Source organism: Phyllostomus hastatus, unplaced genomic scaffold (assembly GCF_019186645.2).
Source record: "Phyllostomus hastatus isolate PE091 unplaced genomic scaffold, TTU_PhHast_1.1 phas_contig_948, whole genome shotgun sequence".
In the NCBI taxonomy this organism is placed as follows: domain Eukaryota; kingdom Metazoa; phylum Chordata; class Mammalia; order Chiroptera; family Phyllostomidae; genus Phyllostomus; species Phyllostomus hastatus.
In genome coordinates this window covers 8,881,968-8,906,168 of record NW_025333993.1, presented here as the reverse complement: position 1 = coordinate 8,906,168, position 24,201 = coordinate 8,881,968, and the positions used below count along the sequence as shown (strand labels likewise).

At 45.8% G+C, this 24,201-nt stretch overlaps 2 protein-coding genes across 5 annotated transcripts in view; one reads left to right on the top strand and one right to left on the bottom strand.

Annotated features, from left to right (window-relative positions):
- Positions 1-13,191, top strand: part of SON (SON DNA and RNA binding protein) — a 32,200-nt gene extending 19,009 nt beyond the window's left edge. Inside the window, exons 7-12 of one of the 3 annotated variants that reach the window (XM_045852598.1) lie at positions 3,995-4,105; positions 5,177-5,293; positions 9,380-9,527; positions 11,324-11,395; positions 11,493-11,608; positions 12,125-13,191. In XM_045852598.1, coding sequence (XP_045708554.1) covers positions 3,995-4,105; positions 5,177-5,293; positions 9,380-9,527; positions 11,324-11,395; positions 11,493-11,608; positions 12,125-12,283 — 723 coding nt within the window. In that variant the 3' untranslated portion in view covers positions 12,284-13,191. Of the gene's footprint in view, positions 1-3,994; positions 4,106-5,176; positions 5,294-8,633; positions 8,714-9,379; positions 9,528-11,323; positions 11,396-11,492; positions 11,609-12,071 lie in introns of those variants that run through there. The other 2 variants (XM_045852599.1, XM_045852600.1) reach the window with 2 other exon arrangements.
- A 77-nt stretch (positions 13,192-13,268) lies between these two features.
- Positions 13,269-23,888, bottom strand: DONSON (DNA replication fork stabilization factor DONSON). 2 transcript variants are annotated; one of them, XM_045852607.1, is made up of 11 exons: positions 23,504-23,888; positions 23,032-23,112; positions 21,917-22,120; positions 20,853-21,031; positions 20,136-20,314; positions 19,390-19,468; positions 19,176-19,280; positions 18,494-18,692; positions 14,473-14,685; positions 13,893-14,037; positions 13,269-13,572 (listed from the first exon to the last, which is right to left on the bottom strand). In XM_045852607.1, the coding sequence occupies exons 1-10, from the start codon at positions 23,819-23,821 to the stop codon at positions 13,900-13,902; spliced, it is 1,695 nt and encodes a 564-aa protein (XP_045708563.1). In that variant the 5' UTR covers positions 23,822-23,888; the 3' UTR covers positions 13,269-13,572; positions 13,893-13,899. The 2 variants fall into 2 exon arrangements, with proteins under 2 accessions (XP_045708563.1, XP_045708562.1); XM_045852606.1 differs by having other exon boundaries at positions 13,269-14,037.
- Positions 23,889-24,201: the final 313 nt, after the last annotated feature.

Genomic DNA, 24,201 nt, shown 5'->3' with positions numbered 1-24,201 from the left:
TCTTGGGTTTCCTATCAAACAATAAGTGCTAGAGGTCCAGCAGTGACTCTTCGTTAAGATCTAGTGACAGCTTCCAGGGAAGATAATTTTTGTCTGCGACTGTGTGCTTGGTTTTTATTACTGAGGAATATTTCCACATCCTGATGGAGCTAAAAATCTCAATGTTTACAATCTCTAAATTTATAAAGTAAGTGTTAGCTAAGTTCTTGGAGCAAGATGAAAATTTCAATTGGAAATAGAACACAGTTCCTAGCATAGTGGAGTGTAAGTACAGCCTTGCTATTCACTCTGCCCTTAGATTTTCCTGGGTGATCAACACTGAATGTCCTTAAACCATTTAATAGATTACTTGTTTGTTTTTCTGTTGTAACTCATTTAGGTTAAAGGTATAAGTTAAACTTAAGAATTGCACTAAATAATTTCATATGATGAAAAGATTCGTAATTTACTTTTTAAGACCAATCAAACACATTAACAACTGAGATGTTCTATATTTAGTATGGCTTTTGTTTTTAAGTTGTTTTCTATGCGAAACTTTGTATTAATTTTTGCCAAATACTTTACAGTCATGTTTTATATATAGGTCAGGTATTTTTTCTTTGGTTCCATTATACTTAAAATTTTTTATACTGTTTTGAGATACCTGGAATTACCTGTGTAGAAAATAATTTATATTTTATAGCCTCTCATGTGTTTAAGTCATATTTAAGATACTTGTTCTGTCTAAACAACTGGGTTAATAAAAGGGGGGAATAAATTGACTTAGAAGGATTTTTAAAATGAGGAAGATAAAGAATGTATATTATCATAATTTAGGCCTGGAAATGCATGTTTCCAGGTAATTATGTGTTTTACTCTTCCTGACACTTTTTTGGTTGTAGAAGAAGTAGCAAAGCAATCTGTTGTGTCAAGGAAGTAGAAAGTTGAAATAGCTTGGACAGGTTTTTACTAATAGAACTGAAATTATTCAGGATGCTGTAGATTTCATTCTTTAGAACAAGTTCTAGGGAAAAGGAAATGAAACATTCTCCCCATAATACCTAGAATATTATTACAAAACTATAAATACTTTAGATAATTGTATTTTATACATTAGGCAGTATATCAGTGGAAACAAGTCTTATTGGTGACAACTCCGTAATAGTGTTCTCCAGGGTTTAAGGGTTTTGCCCTGTTTTTAGAAGGGCTCTTCAGCAGCATTTTGGTACCTTTCAAACATTCCTGTTTCAGAGCAACATTGAAAGATTTGGAAACCTCTAAGGGTCCAAAATATAATCTAGTCTACTTTATCCTACACGTGTGCATGTACACCAGTACAGCAGTCACTGGCCATTGAGGTCAGCTCCTTAATTGGACGGGCCACATCTCCAGTGCTCGTTGGTTGTCACTGTGGGCAGTTCACGGACAGTGCTGCTGCAAGGGATCGCTGTGGTTTTATGCTGATACATGACGTTGGGCCAAGTCCTCAAATAGGAGTGCTTTGGGAATCCTATAGTTGAGTTTTTAATGCATTACTGTGTATCCTTTGCAGACCTGGAAACATGCTTTTTGATGCATCCTTAAAAAGTTAATATAATCCTGATCCATTGAGTCTATTTCTTCACATTTTATAAGATAGGAATATGAAATTAATAGTCAAATTATTGATTATTAATGAAGTTTTGACATGAACTTGCAGCTCACTTGAAAGCCTGTTGAAGAAATGAAATTTTATTACCTCAGAATAAAACCAGTTGTGATTTTATCTAAAGTAAATTTACATTAAGCATCAAGATTTCTATATTAAAGTGATTTTTAGAGTGAGATGTGAATTTAACATAAAGTATTACTGAGATTGGAAAGAAGTTTCATCCTGGAGATAAATGCTGAGGCATTAGGTTACCTACTTACACCTGAACATCCTTACAAACTTAAAATAGCTGTGAAGTTCAAAGTATTTCGACAACGTTAATAAACAGTACATGAGATACATTTGGTGTCCCTTTAAGAATGACTTCCGTAGTACTGCCTGAGAGTCGTAGGAAACATCCGAGGAGGGCCGAGGGCATGTATATTCCAACTGGGCAGTCCCGGGAGTTGGAATGAAAACAAACGAAAAGTTAACATACAAAAAGTTTTACTTTTTTAAGAGAGAAAGGAAAAGAGGGGTGGGCAGAGAAACATCAATTTGTTCTTCCATGTGTTTGTGCATTCATTGGTTGATTCTTTTATGTGCCCCGATCCAGGGATTGAACCCACAACCTTGGTGCTCTAACCAACTGAGCTACTTGGCCAGGGTCATAAAACTTTTTTAAGTGTGTTAGTCTGACTTTCTTATAGGCCCAGATATTCTAATTAGTGTGGATAATTTATTAAGTTGACTAAGAAATTAACATCTTTATAAGATCTAGAAGTAGTTTAATAATACAGAATGAATTCAGTTTAATTGTTTTCATTTTAAGAAGTTATATATAAGAATCTGTAAACAATTTAACAATGTTTAACAATTCTGTTAAACAGTTCTGTTAAACATTATTAGGTGATTTAGCAAGAGAACTAGGAACGATGTGAGTGATTAAGGGGTTTTGAAGTTAAGAAAAGTTAGAATCATTCTCACAGTCATACACCCTTCTCCACTGTATAGGCCTTGTTTTGTAGAGACGCATTTTACACACAGAGTGCGGTCAAACTACAGGCAGGCTTCACTCAGCTCCTTAAGTCAGTCCTTAGCAGCTACTTTATTGTCATCCCTGTGCAGTACTTACTAAGTATCGTTTGTATAGAAACATAGGGAAACTTCCCCATGCAGATGAGCATTTTCCAAAAGTGAATTTTCTTGGTGAAATAACTAGAAAATATTAATGGTTATGTTGTGGTAGAAGAAAAACAAGTATTCAGAATTGATGAGTTGAGACAAATCAACCTGAGCTCTTAATGTTAGAACAAAATCCCATCAGGAACTTGCTCGGTGGGTGTTTCCTTCGGTGGCTGAGAGCCCTGCACAGACCTGACAGATTGGGAATTGGCTCTAAAGATCACCTTGGAGAGTTTTCCTCAACAGTAGGAAACGTTTCTAAGACTTAAATCGTTAAGTCACCTGCTTATTATTAGCCTGAGTTTTCCACTGGGAGAACATGGAACTTTGAAAAGGAGAGTGTAAGACTTCAAACATATCTTCAAGTGTTGGGTTTTTTTTAAAGATTTTATTTATTTATTTTAGAGAGGGAAGGGAGGGAGAAAGAGAGAGAGAGAGAGAAACATCCATGTGCGGTTGCTGGGGGCCGTGGCCTGCAACCCAGGCATGTGCCCTGACTGGGAATCGAACCTGCGATGCTTTGGTTCACAGCCCGCACTCAATCCACTGAGCTATGCCAGCCAGGGCTAGGTGTTTTAATTTATGTACTTACACAGAAGTGTTTTAACTGGTCATAAATGTACATAAACCAAATACAAAAGGCTCAGTTATTTACATAACAAATGTATTCTTGGATGCAATTGAGTTCTTAAGACCAGACGCGATGGGAAGCCCCAGGGGAAAGGCCTGCAGACCAGCCGGGGAGAGCACCGGGAGAGCACCGCACTGAGGGTGGCCTGCAGCCCGCTTCCCGCTTCCGCAGGCTCTGCCGGCGGGGCTCAGTGAGAGCTGCTGAGCATCATGTTCACACTTCAGAACTAGTTAAACATTTCTCAGTGGGCTGGGAAAGTCTTTCGTTACTGTTACTGGAGACTGGAGATTTTTAAATTTTTCATGGAAGTTGCTGATTGTAATTTGATACTGTAGAAAATAAACCGGTCAGATTCTGCTTCCCCTGAAACTTTGTGACTTACCTGAAACAGTCCTTGTCTGCCTGCCAAGGTTGCTTTACCTTTTTGAGTCTTCCCCCTGCTCGATAGAATTGTTAATGCATATAAGACTGTTGTTTCGTTTTTCACAGGTAGCAACTAAAGATATGTGCACTTTTCAGAACTAAGGGGGTCCTATCATAATTTGAGATAATTATGTTTTCTCTCTTAGCCTGTGGACATCTCTACAGCAATGAGTGAGCGGGCACTTGCTCAGAAAAGACTCAGTGAAAATGCATTTGACCTTGAAGCCATGAGCATGTTAAATCGAGCTCAGGAACGGGTATGTAGCAGTTTTAATATCTAAATGAGATTTTCACTACATTGTTGTGACATAAGTAAAATCTGTGGCATGCTGTTGAAATACGGGTTCTTATCTTGAAAATCAAAGGAAAAAAATCATTTCAATTAGCTTATTTTAAATGAAAGTGCTTTAGGGCCTGGTCTTCTATTTGGTAAATGTTTATGGGATACTATGTGACAGGAAGCATTTCTTGAGAAAATAAAATAGGAGAAATTTCCTGCCCTCACTGAGTTTGTAATCAGGTGTATAAAAACAGTTAGCTGCCCATAATAGGTGTGTGGGCTGGAGGTACCGGTACGAGTGCCTGCTCTCTGTGTAAGGGCACTGAGGAAGAGTGGTTAAGGGACGCCCAAGGTCACAGAGCCAGCAAGTGAGGGGGCTGGGGTTCAGACCCAGTCAGTCTGGGTCCACTCGTGAGTTTTTAATGATGCGCAGCTTTTCCATTCTCTGCTACCTTTCCATGGTGGGTCTGTCTAGAAACAGCACATTCACACAGACAAATACTTTGCTGGACACTATCAGGTGTTCAGTAAGTACACGTTGAATGAATGACAACTGATTATTTACTTGCCACAATAAATGATTAAATAGTGCACAATTTTTAAAGAAGCTATTTCTGTTGAGGCATATATCAATTTTTTTTTAATTTATACTACTTCTAAGAAAGTAACTAATTAAAAACTCAGGATGTCCTGACATTTATTGGGATGGCGGGGCTCCTTTGCAGGATGAGTTCTTTTCTGTTCCCTGCATTTGGGTGCCGGTTGGAAGGATGGTTATGGTAGCCGGGCCTTCTAGTTGTTAGAGGCTTGTCTCAAGTCATGTCGTTAATGGGATTCCTTGAACCTTGTGAAATCACTTCTTTGAAATGCTTAGGAAAACGGAATAAAATCAGCATATGGTCTTAAAAATTGAATATTTAAGTCTGTTGTTCAGCCTTTTTAGACACTACAAAAAACATTTTGTTGAGAATTTAAACTGGAAGTGCCAGGGCATTTTAATGGGATAGGTGATTTCATTTAGTGAATTGAGTCGCCTTCTCTTTTTCAGATCGACGCCTGGGCTCAGCTCAACTCAATCCCCGGCCAGTTCACCGGAAGTACGGGAGTGCAGGTCCTGACGCAGGAGCAGTTGGCCAACACTGGTGCCCAAGCCTGGATTAAAAAGGTACATGACATAATGCTCCACCGAGTGTGTTGTATTAAAAATGCACCAAGAGGCCGGGGACTCTAACCAAGTTCCTGAGTAAACCTGCTGTGTGTGTGTACTCCAGGATGGACCCTGAAGATGGACGGCAGTCGTGAGACAATGGCCAATGCATAACTAAGGCTCAAGAGCCGCTCGGTTTATATCCTGAGGTTATTTTTATTCTTGCTGTTACCTGTCTTTGGGGGAGGGTGGTCTTTTTAAACTGTTTTGAATGCTCATAATGTGTCTCAGGTGCTGTTCAGAATATTCCACGGTTGCTGTTGGACTTCTAATCTTACGGTTTCGAAGCAGTGGTTCTCAAATTTTTTCTCATCCTGGGATACTTTATTACAGGTTTATTTTTTTGGTGGAGCCCTCTACCACCCTACTTATCCATTCCTCCATTCCTGTGCCCTTCTCTCCCCTTCCTTAGTGCCTGCGCCCTCCTGTAAGCCCCCCGGTCCCTAGGCCTCACCCCTCTTGTGATCTTCAGGCTCAGGTCCCTGTGCTTGTCAGCTTGGTGACAGCAAGTAGTCGGGAGGCCCCAGTATTAGCACTGCATGTGATGATTTTGCCGTGGGACTGGAAGGCTGGGGGAGGGGGGCTGGAGCGTGGGGTGGGCATTGCTGAAGGGGGAAGGGTGGGATGGGGATGGAGAGTGCTCTCCGTGGACCACCATTTAGGCCTGGTGGCCTTTGGTGGTCCACAGGCTCAATTTGAGAACCACTGATCTCATGAAAAACAAACAAACAAAAAAAAACCAGGATGTGTGAGACCTAAAATCAAGGGAGAGGACCGGCGCTTCGTGCTGTGAAGATGTAGGTGCTCCTGGTTTCAGATTCCTGCAGTGAGACCTGTGAACTCCACCTACGGCTGCCTCGTTGTTGGGGGAGTCTTAGGTGGTTGCGAAGGGGTTTCTGGGGAAATGCGACGTGAAGGGGTGCGGCTTGCCTGGGTGGGTGGTGGCGACGTGTGTCAGGAGTACAGGCAGCACAGCCGTGCTGTGACTGGGAGGCCGTGTGGCCCGACGGGCTGGGAAGGTTTCTTGATCCCACTGTACTCCTGACTTCTTTTGAGATCGTGGGCAAGTAAAGGATGGGTTCCGTCTCCACGTGTCACCTGAAGACAAGTGCTCCTTCCTGCCACTCAGGGTGGGTGGTAGTTAGCAATGTGATGAATGCCAGGGAATCAGCTGGTTTCCGAACAAATGAGATTGGGCTTGCGTGGGCCTTCTCATCTCAACGTTGATTTTAGTTTTGATACCATTATCTGTGATGATTCTCTTACTAACAAATGTAAAGCATATTCTTAATTTGCCTGCCATTTGGGGGGGAAATAAGCACTCGTGTGTATATTGAATGTATAGATTTATTGAAAAACTACAACTTATGTAGTTTTTACTGGGAAGTTGGTGTTGAAAAAAGACAGGAATTCAGCAGGTTATTTTTAAGTTTGAATTAATTTGGGACTAATTACAATATTTCAAATATGAAAGTGATTTGTGTATTTGAAAAGTGGCTTTCATCTCATTGTGGGAAGAATTATAAATGTACATCTACTTAACAGTTCCGGTTCTTTAAAACTAATACTGTTTAATCTTGAAGCTGAGTGCGCCCGCAGTGCTTCAGGAAGGGCGGCTGAGGCTCGAGCGGCATTTAGGTGCCTCATGGTCAGTGTGTGCGCTACTAACTAGTTACAGACGTTTTAATGCAATTCCATTGCAAAATTTTATTCTAAACTTGTATGTAATGAAGTGCTGATCTGTAATGTTTATAACATACTTCTAAATAACATGTTAACTGTAAAAAAAGAATCTTTGATAGATTCAATTGGTTCTCTGAATTTTACCTTAATTTTTAAAATTTTTCAAATTTTGTAGGCAGTTGATTTTAAATAATTTATATCATTTTAAATATGTAATTTTGAAAAATTATGATGAGATAAAGGTATATTCATCCAACCAAATTTTTAAATTACTGAAGAATGCTTTCAGGAAGACTCTTTGTATGCTAGTTGAAGAGTATTTGCTACTAATATCAAGGATGGAACATTTTACTGATAAAAATGAGGTGGAACATGTGAAAAAGTTGTTAGGCAACAGAAAATATAACATTTTTTTTTCACTGTCAAATATCACAAAACTGTCTACTTGTTGTATTAGGAAAGTTTTGGGCTTTTTCTGCCTTGTTATATAGCCCAGTACCCTGTATCTCTATATGTTACAAACTGCTTGGACTATCAACAGTCCCCTTATTTTTCAGTTTGTTGCGATTTATTCTTAGATGAAATAGGAGTTTCATCTTTTTTTTTCTTTTTTTTTTTTTTTGCCAGTAAAACATTTTAAAATGGTTACTGATTGAAAGAGCCTTTATTTTTTTTTGGAATGGAATGATTTGGACGTGACCTGATGAATATTGTTTACTACTATAGTCTCACTAGATTAATCAGCTTTTTGGTGAACTGTATACACACTCTGGGGTAAAGAAACATATTACAGAATGGAAACCTGGGTTATTTTGGGATTTGTCTGTACTCTGCACAGTTGCCCTTTTTTTTAGGAGTGTTTCCTGGAAAAGAGGGGCGGATGAACCTGGAAGTAAGTAAAGTCATTCTAGGTGTGTAGCAACAAGGCAGTTGGTATCCAAGCGTCAGCTAACTTTTCTCTCAGTACATCAGCACTGCATGGCCTGCCCCACATAAGGAACTGAACCAGGGGTATGTTTTTACCTCCATGGCTGCCTCCTTCCATCAGAGCACCTGGTTGAACTTAATGTCTAGTCACACAGATCATTGGCTTGTTCTCTCCCTTAGCACGTAATTTCAAAGCTGGGGGAGAATAACACACAGTTTTACTACTGTGAAAAAACAAGATTTGAAAAACTTGGTATTAACTTATCAATACAGGAAAATGATTAGTGCAAACTATTTCTAGATTTACCAAAATTTTTCCCACTGTTGATGACTTCTGCTATACGTTTGCTAGAGAAAGTAAATTTAAAATTTAATAACAAGGGGAAATAAAGAATGACGGAGAGATTTTACACCACAGCATTTTCTTTAAATGGCCGTCCAGATCAGCAGTGGGCGAGGGGCCGTCTGCCGCGTGCACGCGGACGCTCTCAGGGGCGCTGCGTGCTGCTTCCTAAGGGAAGGGAAGTGCCCGGTGACTCTGCTGGTGTACGCACTCGTGAACCTTAAAGACATTAAGTGCTTTGCTGCTTTGATGGAAATTATGGTTCAGTGGGTTGGATACAAGAGAGATGACTGTTCACAGAATAACCTGTGAACTTTCACCCCTCTGTATGGAAACTTGTTTCAGGGCCAAATCCTTGTAGCTGTCTTCTTGCCCCGGTCAGTGCCAGCCCTACTATTCACAACACTGCTGCTACCGAGGCCTAGGTATGTAAACGTTTAAGGAGTTTTTTAAGTCTTTTAACGTCAAGCTAGGTTTTAAAGGAATTCAAATTGAGTTTGGTATGATTACAGGGTATTTTATGTGTTTGTCTTCCATTTCTTACTGTGTAAATGGATTTTAAAGAGCTATCTTTTTTGCTTCTTAGGGATTTTCTCAGTGAAATGCTTAAACTTGCTCTACGGTAGAATGGGGAAGAAAACTGGGTGATAACAGTGTGCTTCGTCAGTGTCCAAACTATTTCTGAATGATTTCTGGGCTTTATTTATTAACTAGGTACACCTGGGACAATTAATGACTGTTTTAACATTGCCTTCTTTTTATTTTGCAAGCTAAGAAGAGATACCAGTGAACCTAAATAGTGGACGAAAACAGGAGTGTTCTAATTTTTTATTTTTGGAGGGGCACGAGGGCCACTGTTTTAAAACTGCCATTTATTTGCCTTATTTGACTTTCCAAATACTATTATGTTAATGTGGAGACAATTAGAACATACACACTACAGTATGTATAAGTATTTGAATTTAATTGCTATAATAACTATAACAGATCTAGAAGTAAAATAAGATTTCTTTTTTTTTAAAGTTACACTAAGTTTATAGTCTAATTCTAACTGTAAAATGGGGACGTTTTACCTTTCTTTCTTTGGATAGGATCAGTTCTTAAGAGCAGCCCCGGTAACTGGAGGAATGGGAGCCGTTCTAATGAGAAAAATGGGCTGGAGAGAAGGAGAAGGATTAGGAAAAAACAAAGAAGGAAATAAGGAACCTATCCTAGTTGATTTTAAGACCGACCGAAAAGGTAACAAGTTTTTTGGAGACTGTTTATCCGCTTTTATCGTACAGGGGTGTCAAACCTTTTGGTGTCTCTGGAAGAAGAGTTGTCTCGGGCCACCCGTTAAATGCATACACACTAACGAAAACTGATGAGCAGACAGGTTTTCAGTAAATGTACGATTCTGTGTCGGGCCGCGGGCTGGACACCCCGATAGGGTCTCATCCCCTTTGCACGTCCTTTTGCTGTCTGGGGTCCTGGGCCGGAGGCACGTGACCCCACAGCTGTTGGCGGGGGGAAGCTGAGCCCGTTTTTAGCAGCTCATATAAATACAGATGGAAACAAATGAAAATAATAAATTTAAAAAAGGCAACCTGTTACATTAGTTGCTAAATATTATGGAACTCTTCCTGTATCTATGATTTAAAATCTATTTAGAAAAGTGGCCATTTTTTGTTTTAACAGGGAATATATTGTTTGTAGGATTTGATTTTGTTTTCAGATGTCTTATTCCACATTTCTTTCTTTCTTACTAAAATGCTTTGTGGCCACCTTCCATCTCCCTCTTCAAGCTCAGTGACCGAGTTCTGTTGGGTGGGGAATGGACCCACTGCCAGTAGTGTCCCCTCCTCATAGTGCCCTGAGTGCGGGGCACCCGGGGACTTCCCTCTGTCTGTATTAGCTACTGTCCTCAGACACCTGGCTCTGTGTGGCCTGTACGTCCTTACTAAGTATTAAAGGTGTGCCCATTCACATGGGAATACCAACTCTGTGTGATTTATTGAAGCCCAGTTAAGGCTGACTTTTAAAACTGGAATTTACTTCATCTTTGTAATCACATAGATAAACTGAAATAAATACATTTAAGTTACTGTCTTAATGACTGAGGAAACCAAATAGCTCTGACCGAATTGTTTTTCTAAAATTCGTTTTGCATCATAATTTCTACATTGTAATCCATGTAGAACACTGTTGGCAGTTCATTTCAAATTGGAGGGAAGATACTGTCATAATGATACTCAAAAATCTCTAAATAACAGACTCATCCTATGATGTATGTAGCATTAACTTAAACGAGGTTATATTAGAAAAGGATATTATGCAAATTACATCCCACTGATAATAGAGTATTGCTTGTACACACTGAATAGATTCTTTTTGTCATAAGATAATTTATGGGAAGAAAATGTGTATGGATGCGTCGCATGGTCCCAGGCAGCATTCCCTGGAATTGAAACATGGGCTGGGTCGGGAAAGTGCTAGCAGAATGAGAAGTTGGGAAAGCACTGATTTTGGAAAGTAGCGTAGCCAATCTGTTTTGGAAAGGGAGGTTATGCGGCGATGGTGGCACTGACTCTTGAGAACACCTCACACGTTTGGCAAGCCAGGACAGGCTGCCATTTGTCCACAGGTAGTGTTGCTCACTTGCGTGGGACCTGAAATTCCCGCCTTTTGAGAAACACACTTCCTAACTGAGCATCATTTTTAAAGGAACGAGCAGCAACTACTTTTTAAACTTACAGATCTGGTATTGTTAACTATGGCACTTAGTTTATATATATATTCACATATTAAATGCTTTTGTTTTCTAAACATTTTATGTCACTTCCAGCATCAAGGTATATGAATATGTAGATTTATGTTGAAACAGCAAAACAGAGAAGTCCACATGATGGACACACAAACAAGGGTGTGGGTATGTGCTGGGTGTTTGCTTTTGGGGCGCGGGCGGTATTCCAGCAGAAGTGGCTGTTGTGTTGTGCTGCACTGCAGTTGATAGTGATCTTGGAGATGATTTAGTGAATGCTGGTTTCTTTTCAAAGGTCTCGTGGCTGTGGGAGAGCGAGCACAGAAGAGGTCCGGGAACTTCTCTGCGGCAATGAAAGATCTGTCAGGTGAGGGTTCCCGCACGTGTCCCACCTGCAGCTTGAATTCATCCTTTGTTGCCACAGGCGGTGGGAGTAACTACTGACTGGTTATTTTTCTCTGCAGGCAAGCACCCTGTGTCTGCCCTGATGGAGATCTGCAATAAGAGGAGGTGGCAACCACCTGAATTTCTCTTGGTCCACGACAGTGGCCCTGATCATCGCAAGCATTTTCTTTTTAGGGTAAATATGAATTTCTGCATTAATTGTATATTTATTAATTGGATGACTATGTTAGAGGGTGAGGGACAAGTAAATGATCGGAAGATGGATATAGTTGTGGGTGGGAGTATATATATGTATGGGTAGAGTGGTGGGTTTTTAAACATTTAAGTATGCTTTTTAATATGACCCTTTAAAACCCTATTTTAAAAATACATTGAAGGGGGGAAGATGTGGGCAAACTCTTGAGAATGTGGGAAATTGAGTAGTTTTATCAGGCTTTTTTCCCCAATTTGGACACCTGCTTTTAATTTGCAGTCCCTTTCCCCAAATGATTTGCTTTTTCTGGGTTGAGAATAATTTGAGTTATTACATAATATGGGTTTTAGATTTTACATTATTTTTCTAGCATTTAGTGATAAAATAAAAAGCTAATAGATATTAAAGTTTGATGCTGTTCTTATTGTATGTTTTTCTTGAATAGGTATTGAGAAATGGAAGCCCTTACCAGCCCAATTGTATGTTTTTCTTGAATAGGTATTGATAAATGGAAGCGCTTACCAGCCCAGCTTTGCCAGCCCTAATAAGAAGCATGCTAAAGCCACAGCAGCTACTGTGGTTCTTCAAGCAATGGGCCTTTTACCAAAGGACCTCATGGCTAATGCCACTTGCTTCAGGAGTGCCTCACGTAGATAGATTGAGGTTTTATATTAATCACTTCAGATAATTTTACTCTGCATCAAAATGTATTTCCTCTTTAATGTTGTAAATATTTGGCAATTTAAGACATTGTGTAAAAAGCAATCTGTACAAACATCTCCAGGCTTTGATTTTTGTACCATGGAAATTGTATTTAACCATACAGGGTTTTGGTATGTTTATATTGTTTACCTTAGTGATGTATTTGTTTAAGTGGCTAACATCCAAACAATTGTTTGAAGGCATCCGTAATCTTCTGTGTGGAATGTTAAATTACGCTTTTATACTGTATTTTGTACTATGATGTAACTCCCCTTCCTATGGCTAGGCTGCTGTAACACTTGCCTGTAATCAGTGAAGGGCTGTGCACCTTGTACTAGTTCACAATGGGTTCTGCTGGACAGATACTGGGGCCAGTGTTATGGAGGTAATCAAGCAAGATCTGTTCCACAGGGCTAAAGCCACCATCTCCCCTTAAGATTTTGTAGAAGTTACAAAAACAAAGTGGTATGTTGTGTGATAATCAGCACTAAGTCCTGCGTTCCTGTCAGAGCCACTTGGGCCATGAGAAGGGAGTCAAAATGAAGTCCGACTGGGATTCTACTGCAGAGGCCAAGTACATGTGGTATGGCATTGAGTTGTGACATAGTTTTCCTTTGATGTGCATTTTGAATTTCAGCTACACCTAGATAGACGTAAAATGATAATTAAAATGCTGTAACCAACTTATCTAATAAAATTGGCACCCGGCCACTATTTTGTTGACTATGAGAAAGTTTAAGTTTACGTTGATTTTTAGGGTCTGATAGAATATTTCATGTGTATTACAGTGGTATTCATATGCTATGTCTCTAAACTTTATTTTCAAAATCTCAAGGCCCAAAATATAAACTTCTCTGGAACAATTGTGGTGTTTTATTTTCTGCATTATGAAGTGAACACATACTTCTTCACTTAAATACTATTGTTTCTTTACCAATACTTTCGATTTCTAAGCATTTTTATTTAAGGAAATGAACTATACACACGCACACAAATAGCCAAAAGCACATTAAATACTACTTTGCTGTGATAGTTGAACATATACTACATGGAATACAAAGTACTCTTACCTGAATGAACATGCATTAAAATAGATATATGAAAACGGAGATTGTTAATCTGTAAGAAAGCAACTAAGGCATCACGACCAGCTCAGTACACGCTGTCTGCATTTGCTTTGCTTTCTACCTTTAACACGGGAACGCCTGCTCGGGATCCAGGCCCGTCGTTACCCTGTTTCCCACCTGAAAGGAAACACTGACACGGATTCAGTCTTCTCTCCAGTTTATAATTAGGCCATAGGATCTAGAGTTTTCATTTAAGTTATCTGAGGTTTTTAAAAACCATGGGCTTTTCATACTTGAGTAATTAAAAATAATGATTTGAAACCTTTGACCCTACCCCTTAGTGCACGTAATAAATGTTAATGTTTGTAAACATTTTGAGTATTTTAAAGTTCTGTTCCTTTCTTTCAACTTCCAAAACGAAGTTTAAAAGCGAAAGGCACTAGAATGGGGACTTCTTGCCAGAAGGCCTTTTCCTCACAGACTGCTGTTAGGCTTACTTTGGCGTCAGGACCTCCAACTACACGAGTAGTCCCTCACTTCCACACTCCGCAAGGCCGACCTCCCCAGTGTCGGTGCTTGACTCAGCTGCTCCAGAGTCCTGGCGTGCAGCCCACAGCGGGCGAGCTCCTCGCGAACAGTCCCCTGTGGAAGCGGAGACGCGGGTCAGCAGAAAGCACAGCAGTCCTTCCCAGCGCTGTTGCGCACGGTCGCCACGGGAACACGGACACAGTGCCCTGTTGGCAGGCTCCCTGGTAGCCCCCAAGCAAGGACCTCAGCGTGCCCACAATGGAAGGCTGCACGGTTAAATCAATACCCGTACTAATTGACAGTCAAGGAGTCACGCTCTACAGAGTTCAGGATCTAAGGAGGAAAAGAACTTGCCTTTTTGGGGAAGTTTAGTTGCGGCTTGAGAACAGCCTGAGCACCTAAGACTTCCCTCACAAGATCCTTTAGGAATTACACAAGAAAATGGGTCGCGAGCACAGTGTGGTCGGTGGAAGTAAAGCCTGGCCCGCAGGTCACCTCACCGGCGCAGAAGGGCGCTGGCCGCGAGGGGACTGTGCCGCGTGTGCGCACCTTCTCCGGGGCCCCGTCCGCGGGCGGGCGGATGTTGAACACGGCGGTCGGCTCGTGTGTGCTCAGCCCCGCAGAGAAGGAGCCGCTCTGGGAGGACCGGAGGAGCATGGTCATGGCGTGCAGCGCGTGTGGCATGACGGGGCCTGTGATCTCCAGACTGAACTGATCTCTGTATCCAGAAACAGCTTGTGTCTTCACACTCACACTTCGTGCCTTCCAACAAATATAAGGAAAAAAGGAAATTACGGTCATCATCTCCCAAGCTTTTGTCTCTAGCTAGAAATGTGTTCGTACCCTGTCCTTCAATTCTTGAGATTGTCAGTTTAAGCACATTCTAGAAAATACAATTTTTTCACGTGGTCATTCTGATTCAGTAATACACTTTCAATACAAAAATACTGAGAAAACAAAAAAATAGATTCTACTGCTATTAACATTCAGTACAGACGTATTTACACGTCCAGTTTTTAAAAACGATACTGGCACACAGGCACACCTCACACACGCTGCAGGGCTGGGTCCAGACAGACTGCTACCGTAAAGCAAGTTGAGGTCTCTCTGCTGGAGGAAGGCCTCACCTTTAATTTGTAAAAAACGCAGCATCTGGAAAGTGCAATAAAATGAGGTATGCCTGGATAGTCACTCTGACTTATCCATGATCTGGTTCTTCAGATCTACAATTTAACAGTCTTGGCCATATTCTTTCATTGGTTAAGAAATGAGACAAAGTAGATTAAGCAACTTACGGCGCAAAAAAAAAAAAAAAATAGCATCAAAATGCTTTTGTTGCCAATTACAGTTAATAAACTATTTTCATACAATCCATGTGTTTTCATGTAACTCCTGTGACGTAACTTTACATTAAAGAACTTACTGGGAGAAAAGGAAAAAAATATGCACAGGTAAAAATGCTAGGAGTTATGAAAACCAAATTTCAAGAATTTATCAAGAGAGAAAGTACTTTTTAAGGAGCCAGGTTACTTCTGGTCAAGCTGGCCGAGTAGAGTGCTGGGCTCACTTCCTCCCACAGCCACATCCAAGTTACAACTGAACCACAGAACAACCACCACTCAGAGCTGCCCGAGGTGCCCCTGGGTGGAAGTCCTACGACGAGGGAATCAAAGCAGCAGCCACGCTGAGACCGGCAGGAGGAGCACAGAAGGGGAACGGGCCGGCCCCGCACCCAGGAGGGGCCGATACAACCTGGGAGGGTTATGTCCAATGCAGAGGTGCCCCCTGAGGAGCCAGGGCCCCTGGCCCCAGGTTCCAGTGTCCAGAGATGTCCCTGTGACTTCCGGCTGTGACAACCAGTGGGGATTATGGCTGAGTGGGAGAGGCAGTGGGGGGCCACCGGCGACCCAGGTGCTGCTCTCAAAGGGCCTGCACATAGATGTACTTGCCGACGGCCTCACTTGCCTGGAGGTCCGGCACTGGGGCAGCAGCTCGAAAGGCCGCTGCTCCTTTGCGGGCCCACCCCAGCCGCCCCCACAGGGCCTGTAGGTACAGGCAGGCACGGGGCCTGAGTCCCCACCAACCTGGCTCACACTGTTCACCCCATCCTGGTGACTCCCCGAGCCCCGCCTCACCCAAGCCGCTTCCAGCAGCTTTTGCATACGAATGGTCTGTCTAGTTACTACTGAGAACTTCCCCCCAAATTTCTCAAAGATTCACAACCTCAAACAAGCAGTGCTTGGCCCCGACACACCCTATGCCTCCTGCTAAGTGGCTCCAGGCCTGGCCTCGTGGTGGCCGGCCTTGGTTTGCAGCTTGGTTTCTCTGCAGCGCCTCCAAGCCCAGGATGGGAGGCAGCCAGCCACAGACAGTGCCTGACCTTGGCTTCTTGTGCCAGGGTCCCTCCCAGGAGGTCCCAGAACCAACACACCAGGTGGCCAGCTTCAGACCACACCGGAGCACCACCTAACCCCCTCCACAAACCACACACCCAAAGGGCGGCCCCGCAGGCCCCGGAGCCCGCTTTTCTCCACGGGGTCAGCCCCTGCACGGCAGGGCCTCCGCTGCCGCCGAGGCCACCCCTCCCAGCCCATCAGCCTGACGGGCCGTCTCTCCTGTCACCATGCCGCCGGCAACCAGGGCTCCATTACAACAGGATGGCGCACACAACGCCGGGGCCGAGGAGGGGGCACCGGGGGTCCCCGGTGCAGGTGACTTAGAGAGACCGTGCCGCTGGGACCCGCAGGACACCCACTGCGTCAGGCCGCACCACCAGGCTCGGGGGATGCGGCAGCTGTAGCTCACACACAGAAACAAACGCGGGGATGCGGCCAGAATGAGGGGACAAGGAAACACAGTCCAAGTGAAAGAACAGATCAAAACTCCAGGAAAAGAGCAAAGTGGAGACAAGCAATGTACTGATTATAAGAATGCTCAATGACTAAAATTAAAATACATCACAGGGAATCGACAGTAGATTAAATGAAGCAGAGGATCCAATAAGCAACTTGGAAGATAAAAGCAAAACAAAACACCCGGTCAGAACAGAGGGAGAAGGAGAAAGAGCACCCGAACAATGAGGGCAGCTGCAAAAGCCTCTGGGACAGCCGTGAGCTCCCGCCACCTACATCGCGGCGGCACCGGGAGGAGGAGAGCCTGGAGCTGAAGACGTGTGTGAAAATGGAACAATGAAACCCCCCCCCCAACCCGGTGAGGGGACAAGACACCCAAGTGCAGGAAGCGCAGAGAGTCCCCAACAAAATGCACCCAAAGAGGGCCACGCCGAGACACATCATCAGCAGCGTGCCAAAGGTTATAAAGACGAAGGGAGAACCTTAAAAGCGGCGAGGGAAAGCAGGGAGCTCCCGACAAGGGAGCGCCCATACGCCTGCCAGCTGGTTTCTCAGCAGAAGCTTTGCGGGCCGGAAGGGACTGGCAAGGAGTAGGCCAAGTTACGGAAACCAGGGACCTACATCCAGGACTCCTCTACCCAGCAAAGCTATCATTCAGAATCAGAGGGCAGATACAGAGCTTCCCAGATAAGGTGAAGCTAAAGAAGTTCATCACCACCAAATCAGTGCTAAAAGATACATTAGAAGTCTTTAAAAAGAAGGAAAATAAGAGAATATGAATGAAATGGCGGTAACTATCCCTATCGATAATGACGTTAAACGTAAGTAAACGGAGTCAATGCTCCAGTTGGGAGACACGGGGCAGCGTGGGTGAGAGTTCGAGGCCCACGCACATGCCGCCTACAAAGAGCCACTTCAGATCTAAGGCCACGCGCGCAGACGGAGCGTAAAGGGGCGGAGAAAGGGATTTCGTGCAAGTGGGAATTTGAAAAGCTGGGGTAGCAATACTTGTATCAGGCGAAACAGGCTTTAAAACAAAGGCTGTAACAAGAAACGAAGAAGGACCCAGTGGTTCCACTTCTGGGTGTTCATCGAAAGAAACACGAGACGCTAATTCAAAAAGACACGCGCACCCCTTCGTTGACTGCAGCCCCGGGAAGAGCCAGGATGGCAGAGCCGCCCACGTGCCCATCGAAAGACGGGTGGGCGGAGACGTGGTGCGCGCGCCCAGTGGATCCACGCGGCCACGACAAAGAGTGAGACCCCGCCGCCTGCAAGCACATGCACGGCCCTGGAAGGCGCCATGCTCAGTGAACTCGGTCAGAGAAAGACAAATACATCGGATTTACCTTATACGTGGAACCTAAAAAAACCCCAAGCGAATGAACAAACAACAGAAACCAACGCAGGTACAGAAACCTACGGAGGGCTGCCACGTGGGAGGGACTAGGACGCGCGGACGGCCAGTTACAAGGTGCCGGGGACGTGAAGGGCAGCACAGGGTCCCGGCCAGAACAGCCCCCGTCACCACGCGGGCACTGGTACGCTTACTGGGGCGGTCACTTCCCGAGACACACAAACGTCTGATCACTATGTCGTACGCCCGAAACGAACACAACAGTGTACGTCAACCTTAATCGAAAAAGTTATCTTAAGCAAAGGAGCTAGGTTATGAGGGCCAGTGTAGAATTTCTTTCTTTCACCCCCTCCTTTATTACCTTAAGCACTTGCATTGTGGCCCCTCGGAAGGCGATCGGGGACAAGAGGGTTGGTGGGAGTCCGGCCTGCGGGCCTGAAGCAGCAATTAAACTCTTACAGTTGATCAGAAAGTTCAGCAACATGAAGGTGTTTGCTCCTTTCACCAACACAACAGACTCAGGTCTGTGATCCGTCCGCACTTCATGCTTCTCCTTACGCCTGAAGGCGACAGTCAAGGAGACGGCAAACGCGAACCCTGCGCCAGCCAGCGGGGAAAGCAGCTCCGAGTCTGAACCAGCTGGGACCCCCTTCCCCGTTCCAAACTGGAAATCCTCTCGCGACTCACTCTTCACTGAGCTCGCAAGGCATCTGTTTAAATCCAAGTGACTTTTCTGTAACCTGGTCATTTGCTAGAAACTGCCATCTAACACAACTTTCTTTTTGGTCAAAAGTATGTTCTGTTCCCTTCACAATCTTAACCAAAATGAAATATTTTCACTTTTTAAAATATAGCTTCATAACTATCCATAGTTTATTGGTATTTAGGGGTTTGTTATTTACTGCCATGAGGGAGAATTAGTTCTAATATGATCTTAAGATAATTTAAGATTACAGTCAAATAAAACTGACAGTCAAAACTGCATTGCTCACTAACTCCACTGAATAAAAATCAATTCTACTGAACAGCAAACGAAAGGATACAGCTTGATAGAGAGTATGTCTGGTTTTTTAATTTTATCTCGCACACCCATCTCTTCCAGCCAGGAAAAACTTTCTTCTTCATCCTCATCACTGACGGCTTGCTCCCTGGAAAATCACTCCAGTTAGAGTCCCCACGCCACGAACCCGTGCGCCCCGCAGACCCACGGCGCGGCATCACTAAGTCGCGGGGGATGTGGGTACTTGAAGCACGTACTCCCCGTGTCCCACGCTCGTTCCAGATGCTCTCGTCTCACGGCCCCTTTCTTTTATCAAAGGCAGAGAAAATTCAATACCTGCACGGGAACAGAAAAATGTAACTGAGTTGTCTTCAGTGTAATTTAGACAAACCCAACAGGTGCACCTACTTTTACAGCATGAGGCCCGGGAATGTGTCTTCACACCCAATGGATTAAGGCAGTAGCTTTCCAGCTTGTATTTTTTATTTTCCAATGACAGTTTCCATTCCGAATTATTTTGCATTAGCAGCCCACAACACCCCTTTCTCCTTGAAATAAGACATTCGGCAAACAACACCCTCTTACTACATGCAGTGTTCTTTCATAAAATAAATTCTACTGTTTCAGTTTTTCAGTAAGTGCCGAATGAACCTACTAAATAGACCTCATGGTCCATTCACGGGCTGACCCGGTTTGGAAATTATTATTAAAAGGGGGAAGGTGATTTGCACTATAAAGGAATTTCCAGAGGAGTATATTCAGACAGGGACTTTCCAACTCGGTGTGCGTTCAGAGACCAGTGAAGGGAACCCCATTAACTTCGAGCTATGTATAAGGGACAGCTCTAACAGCTGAAACAAGAATCAGAAAGGAATCAAATATTCCCTGAAATAACATAGGTGAAACCAGTAGAAGACAATCCAGCTGATAAAAGGTACTTTCAGCTCTCGAGGAAAGGGTCTGGTGTGGAGTGTGGCGTCCCCATTCTGTCCGAGGGCCCTACCTTCATTTCTCATGGCCTCGCGCACTCCTCTGGTGGTGGGGGACATGAGCGCCGTGGCCGCCCCGCTCCCCGCCAGCCCCGCCGCGCGGAAGAGCACCGTGAACTGGTAGGTGCACACGTAGAAGTAGGGGCAGAGTTTCGCCTTCAGGAGATTATACAGAGAAGTGAAGCTCACAGACCTGCGGAGAGAACGGACTTCTTTAGGTGCTCCGACCTGTAACCCCACATCCAATTTAACACCGTGTAACTCAGTCTGATACTCTGACGGGTCAGATATCACGGGCAGTGGCTGTGCTGTCTGCCCTCACAGACCATGTGGCTTCTGAAGACCTGAGACTGGCGGCAGGGCTCGCGGTGACTCCTAACTACTCAGTGCTCACCACATAAGCACAACCACCTTTTCTTTAATAAAACGTGGTTGGTAACTTGTTGATAAGTATCTTTGAGCAGCTTCTGCACAGAATGTTATAGAATTTTATGTTTATGTGTATTTATCAAACACTTAAGTACTTTTCATAACTGCACAAAGAGTGAAATAAGAGCTGAAAAGTAAGTCATTCAAATGTGGGTTATTAGTAGTTTCAGTAAAATCATTCAGAAGTACATGGAGATCCTTCTACAAGTGAACATTCCCCATCATCCATGACTAAAATAAGGAGCAAATGCCGCTGAAATGGAAGTCCACTACAGGGCTGCACAGGTGTTTAGGAATCTCACCAGTCATTCATTAACACGCGCTGCAGGGTTTCGTCGTCTGCCCACGGGCTTGCCTTTCCCGACATTCTCCTGTCAGCCCCAATGCGAGGGAACAGGGTCAGCCAGGGAAAGGCGGGGTGCAGCCAGTAGACGAGGCTCTGCTGGAAAGCACAGCGCAGCTCGGTGGAGAGTTTGGGATCCTGGAATCCAGAGACATTGCACAGGTTTCTCCCCATTAGGAGCACAAAATCCCATTAAAAAGACACTGAATACATCAAACGTTTATCTTTACTGTTTCCTATAGGGAAGAGTTAATACGTGTTGGAGGGGCTAAAGTGTAGTTTATTTTCCCCTGGGAATACCTTCCTCGCCAGCATTCGCGGCCTGCACTCCCACGTGGACGGGCACGCCACCCTGCTCCACCCGCCCTTGAGGACACCTGTCGACTTCATCAGGCGGGCAGCGTGCGTGTGCACGGCTCACACACCGTTCCCCCCTCCCCTCCCAACACTGAGAAGTAGCCAGCAAAAACTGATGATGCGAATACAAGATCACCCTGATCGATTTACTGAGAAAAGATGCACCAACGTCTCTTTTAGGTAATCCCTTTTATCCTAGTTTGAGCAGCTTGAGAGTAACGCTACTCTCTAAAAACACTCTGGAACTCACGAGCTCTAGTAAATTTACAACAGACCATCACCTGGGGAGCAAGAGTGAGTGCACTTTAAACAAGAGTATTCATTCATTAGCTGAGAGAACCCAGTAAAATAGCTTTCATTTCTTTTCCTTCTATTTTCTTTCTCAAAAGACCTTACAAAAGAACAGTTTAGTTCAAACTACCCCTTGCTGCAGCATTATTTCTCAGGACAGGTCTCCGAACGTAACAGGCAGTTGTTACCGGATCTGATTAAAACTATATAAATGCATCATTTGGGAAATACAAAATTTCCAAGTCTTTGTGCCTTTAAATGTCAGGAGAAAAAGTTAACGGAAACAGATATGCCTGACACTTCGCAGAGAAGTCAGCTGTACACTGAACTGGCTCCTGGAACACCGTGCCGCTCTGGCGAGACCGCCCCGCAGACCTGCAAGCTCCGGGGCAGGGTCACGCCCGCCGCGCGGCAGTGCTGCACCAGGCCTTCCGCCTCCTCCTGGGCCTTGAAGTGGTCCGCCCAGGCGAAGGGCTGGGGAGAGGTGAAGAGCAGTCGAGTTTTGATGCTCCAGTCCGCAGGCAGCTCTGTGCTCTCCGAGGGCGGGGTGTCAGATCCGGAGAGTGATCCAGGGGAAGTCTTTTGGAGGACAAACACAAAAATTAGCAGAGTGCCAGGGAGCAACCTCCCATCCACAGATTTATTAAGCAATACACACATGGTCATTGAAATGTCAAAATGTTCAGAAAATGTGCAGTAAGAAACCAAACATGCACCACACACCATGAAAGATCTGGAAAGTGAGCCACACTGGAGGGCTCCCCGCAGCTGCCCTGGGCAGAGGGCATGGGGGTGGGGGTGGGGACCCGTTTCACCCATTTCGGAGTAAACAGTTCGGCTTACTCCGTGCAGTTTAGTTACAAGAAGCATGTGCTACTTTCATCATTATAATTTAAGAAACAGAAACTACTACTGATGTTGCTATCAAAGCACAAGTAAATATCCCAAGTATTTAAAAAACACCCCTTAAGCCACAAAGACCCTGAAACCAGGGCTAAGCTGCCCCTGCAGGTAACTTAGGTGGGGCTACTGTGGACAAGTCCAACAGTATTCTCCACAATAATTTTTCCAGGTGGCATCTCTCTCTCTCTCTCTCTCACACACACACACACACACACACACACACACACACACGCACGCACGCGCACGCGCAAGGGGCAACATTTCCGGCAGAGCCAGAGAAGGACCAGAGTCAGGGGACGGCTGGGAGCCGACTGGCCTGCCGCAGGGGCAGCATGCAGGGAACAGCATCGTGGGGGGCGTTGGCGGTGTCAGCAAGGTTCAGGGCCGCCACATCTGGGGAGAGGGGCTTGGGGAGGGGGGCGTGGGGACGGGGTTGGAAGAGTCGGTGAAAACCTAAGTGTGCCCACCGTCTTTGCCCCCGGGAGGCCCCCGGCCGCTCGCGCCCAGGACGGCTCGCGTGGGCTCCCGGCGACGCCTGTGTCCATGTTACAAGAAGGTGCATTCTCATGACATTTAAAAAGTATTACCTGGATGAATTCGTCAACCGCTATTCCTTCAGGAAATTTCTCTTCCCGGAGCAAATCGTTTTCTTGATTAGAACCTGAAAACTGGGGTTACAGAAGTGACCTCGGTAAAAGCCGGGGTTCGTTCGCTCGGAGTGCGCGCTCAGCCTCGCAAGGCGGCCGAGTCCCTCCGCGGTGCAAGCGCGGGCTCCCCGCGCACCCGAATCGACCACCGGGTCGCGCCGCAGGTCACCGAGGGCATCTGCGCACCGAACACCGCTGCCCACAGCTCCAGGGAACCCGCGCCCTCGCCATCCGCCGTACGCGGCGGTCACCGGAGTGCGGGGGGCTGCTCCGCACACCCCAACACCGGGACCTCGCGCGGCGCCGCGCCCCGCAGCGCCAGCCCGGCCCCCCGCCCGTCTCCGTCCCCGAACACGACCGCTGCCTCCCGGTCTCCAGCGCGCAGCCCTCGCCCGCGGGCGCCCACACTCACCGGGCCCGGCGCCTGCTGCGGGCCGCGGGGCGGCTCGTCGAGGGGCTCCGCAGCGGCCCGCGGCCGGTTGTCCAGGCGGGCGAAGGGGTTCCTCCCGGCAGGGCCCGGGCCGCCGCCGCCTCTGCCCGCCGCCGCCGGCGCCGCCGGGAAGGGGCGCAGAGGCAGCCCGGCCGCCAGGGCAGCGCGGCGGGGCTCCGGCTCGGGTCGCTCCCCGGCAGAGAGGTCGGCCCCAAGGCTCCGGACCCTCTTCCGTCGCAGCCGCAAGGTCTCGGGCGGCTTTTTGAAACTGGGCGAGTAGCCGGGCACCGAGAACGCCATGACGCGCGCGGCGGCGGCGGCGGCGGCCCTTGAGAGAACCTCAGAGCCGCTTCCCGCGCGCGCTGACCCCGCCCCCGCCACGTCCCCGCCTCCTGTGGCGCCGCGCCTGCGCCGCAGGCCGCCTGCCAGGCAACCCCCCCCGCCCGCGCATGCGCAGCGTGGGCTCTCCGCGGCCGAGCGGGCCGGGACGCCTCCCTGACGCTAACGGGACCTTGGCGGTGGCCGGTCCCGGCTGCTAAGTAGCCAGGAAGCCGCGGGCCAGGGTACGGGTCTGCGCCCCTCTGTAGGGGTGCGACGGGCCGCGCATGGCGCCTGGTTGACTAGGAAACGTCAGAGGGCAGAGGCGACCGGAACTAGCGAGGGCCCGCGGGTCCTCGTCA

Bases quoted from the DNA above. Each gene is read 5' to 3' on its own strand.
- DONSON (XM_045852606.1), bottom strand. From the start codon at position 23,821: ATGGCGTTCTCGGTGCCCGGCTACTCGCCCAGTTTCAAAAAGCCGCCC. The intron at 19,469-20,135 runs GTAGGGCCCTCG...GTTCCCGTGCAG, and splicing joins CGAGGCCATGAGAAATGAAG to GTATTGAATTTTCTCTGCCT. The intron at 18,693-19,175 runs GTATCCTTTCGT...TGTCGCCTTCAG, and splicing joins GACATACTCTCTATCAAGCT to GCGTAAGGAGAAGCATGAAG.